This window comes from Pyxicephalus adspersus, unplaced genomic scaffold (genome assembly GCF_032062135.1).
Source record: "Pyxicephalus adspersus unplaced genomic scaffold, UCB_Pads_2.0 Sca3656, whole genome shotgun sequence".
NCBI lineage: Eukaryota > Metazoa > Chordata > Amphibia > Anura > Pyxicephalidae > Pyxicephalus > Pyxicephalus adspersus.
In genome coordinates, this window is record NW_027320661.1 from 1 (window position 1) to 2,785 (window position 2,785).

General features: G+C 34.3%; 1 protein-coding gene across 1 annotated transcript; it reads left to right on the forward strand.

The window, feature by feature from the left end:
* Positions 1-784: 784 nt before the first annotated feature.
* LOC140321421 (amine sulfotransferase-like) lies at positions 785-2,778 on the forward strand. Its single transcript, XM_072398187.1, has 3 exons — positions 785-889; positions 1,025-1,205; positions 1,976-2,778. Exons 1-3 carry the CDS (start codon positions 797-799, stop codon positions 2,113-2,115), a joined length of 414 nt encoding a protein of 137 aa, XP_072254288.1. The 5' UTR covers positions 785-796; the 3' UTR covers positions 2,116-2,778.
* The last annotated feature ends 7 nt before the right edge of the window (positions 2,779-2,785 follow it).

Below are 2,785 nucleotides of genomic sequence, written 5' to 3' on the forward strand. Positions count from 1 at the left end.
CCTGTCAACATGAGAAAATTCCCTATTGCCATTTATTGCCCCTATTTCTGTTCCAGGAACATCTATGTATGGGCAAATGTGCCATTTGTTATGCAATTGTTCAACATTTGATATATATATATACATATGAAACACCACAAACCCCTTAGGGGTAAACCCATTCAGCAAACCTTAGAATGAGCTCTGATGAGTCCCCAATGCTAAGCTAAAATTGTTAGAAACAGTATAACTTCACCCAAAACCATTCTAGGAATATGCAGCACACAAAATTTGTAAATTACTGTGAAGACTGGCAAACAATGAACTTAAAATCCATTTTCTTGTTATTATTGGAGTCTAAGATAATTGTTTACTTTGCAAACCCCTTCCTGAATGAAGGTTGTGAGGGGTGTTACTGTCCCTGTCAATCACCAGCCAATTGAGAATTTTGAGTCTGCTGCCAACTTATGTTCAGGTAAATGCGAACCCCATCCTTAGTGACAACCATAAAATGTTAGGTTTTCCAACACTTTCTCAACTGATAACAATGGTTCTCAGGATTAAGTCCTCTAGTATGGATATAAAAAGCAATAAAAACCTAAAAGTTCTAACCCTTTCCCATTCTACCCAAACTATTGTATTAAAGTACTGTAAATTATTTCATATAATTTCCCTAGTGGTTCAACACGATGGACTGTATTTATGATGTAAACATCATTTCAATTATAGAATGCAAATCCTTACATGGTTTGATCTTGTTTTATATATTATTATATGTACTTATCAATAAAGCTTTAAATTCCTTTATTTTACAGTCATGTGCAGTTCTTGGTTTGATCATATTAAAGGCTGGTACACCCACAAAGATGACTACAATATTCTTTTTATGACTTATGAGGAGATGAAAAGAGTAAGTACGACTTCATTTCTGCTATTAGATATCTGGTACATTTGTGTTTTACAGATGAAAAGGAATAACTCTGCCACCATTAACAACTAAAATATATAGATGTGCTATGGTGTTTGTTCTTTATGTTTGCTTTAGGACCTTAGATCTGCTGTGATAAAAATCTGCAACTTTGTGGATATCAAACTTAATGACGATGCAATAGATACAGTTGTGGAGAAATCATCATTCAAAAGCATGAGTCAAGATCCTCTTGCTAATTATAAGTTTATTTCAAAGGATGTTTTGGACTTTGAAAAAGGAGATTTTCTTCGCAAAGGTAAAGTTCTGTGTTAATAGTGTGTGATTACCAAGCTGATGCCTTCTCACCCTTTTGATTAAAACAGGAGTGTCAAACTCAGGCCACGAGCCAAATCTGGCCCTCACTATATTTATTTTTGGGTAGCGAGAAAAGACCAAATGTCTACTAGAGCTGGCCCACCAGTAGACAGTGCATGTACTGCTAATACTACAAATCCTGTATTACTCTGCTGGCGCGTCATTCAGGACCCACAAGCGCCCCTCCTCTGTTGACATTCATTAGTGGCCTTTCTCAATTGTAGATATATATTAAAAAAACGTCAAGGTTGGCCCGCCACTGTGTCCAAACTTTTCATTTTGGGCCACTGTGTAATTGAGTTTGACCCCCCTGGAATAAAAGATGGAACTGCACTGCAGGTGAAAAACCACACTAATGTTGGAACATTTATATACAGTTGATATAAGATAATAATAATATTACCTTGGCCAGAATACATAACATACATAATGGAATCAACTGAATGTTAAGAGAATGATTATTTATTTTTTTTAGTTCTAATTGGTTTTGGTTAGATCAGCAAATATTGATTGAAAATACACAAATTTCTATTGGAATCTCATACACTAATCTCGTGAATCATTATCCTCTGTCATGATATAATGTCAGGTAGAGCTTACTTACAAGAACATTGTCCAATGTGTAAAACATAGATATATCTTAAGTTTTTTGTGGTTTTTCACTAAATGTACCTTTACGCATTGTTATCATCTGTGCAAAAATCTCCTTAGGTACTGTTGGTGACTGGAAAAACAGAATGACGGTGGCACAAAGTGAGAAGTTTGACAGAGTTTACAAAGAAAAGATGAAGGATCTGCCTATCAAGTTCTTCTGGGACATTAATGATGGAGAACCAAGCTTGTTAGAATGATAGGATTAATTATCAGTTCTTTTGCTAGATTTAAATCAAAAAATTAAAAGATTACCTTAAAATAATCTGATTATTATAGTAATAGTAAAGAACAGAAACCCACTTTGGACTGTTTTGTAAAACTCCAGAAAAAGTCCCAGACATCAGAAGTTTAGACTTGATGGATGCAGAAATTAGTGTAGTTAAATAATTTGTTGATATGCTTATAATACCCCTCTATTCTCATGAAATATGAAAAAGAACATAGATGAATTTACGGAGCATGATAACCTATAGGTGTCCCTTCCTCCTCCAGCTCTCCTATACCTTGTGCTTGGGTGGTGAAACCTCTCATTTCAAACTATCAAAATCGAGCTCCCTACATGCCATCTTGTTGTTAAGGTATATATTGCAGAACAGCTAGACCTTATACCTAGAAATCTGGACTGTAACTGTGCTAGGACCAAGGCAATATTCTTCCTCTGTATTTTATACTTTTATTCACTTTTAGTTTATTCGGTTGCCAGTGTTTGTTTTCTAAACTTGAATTTATTTTCTATAATTATCTATGTGCTGTTTGTACTTTAAATTTATTTTCGATAATTATCTATGTGCTGTTTGTACTTTAAATTTATTTTCGATAATTATGTATGTGCTGTTTGTACTTTAAAATAAACTATCCGAAAATGAC

Coding starts and splice junctions, on each gene's coding strand:
- LOC140321421 (XM_072398187.1), top strand. CDS start 797: ATGTGCAGTTCTTGGTTTGATCATATTAAAGGCTGGTACACCCACAAA. Junction 890..1,024: donor CTTATGAGGAGATGAAAAGA/GTAAGTACGACT, acceptor TGTTTGCTTTAG/GACCTTAGATCTGCTGTGAT. Junction 1,206..1,975: donor AGGAGATTTTCTTCGCAAAG/GTAAAGTTCTGT, acceptor AAATCTCCTTAG/GTACTGTTGGTGACTGGAAA.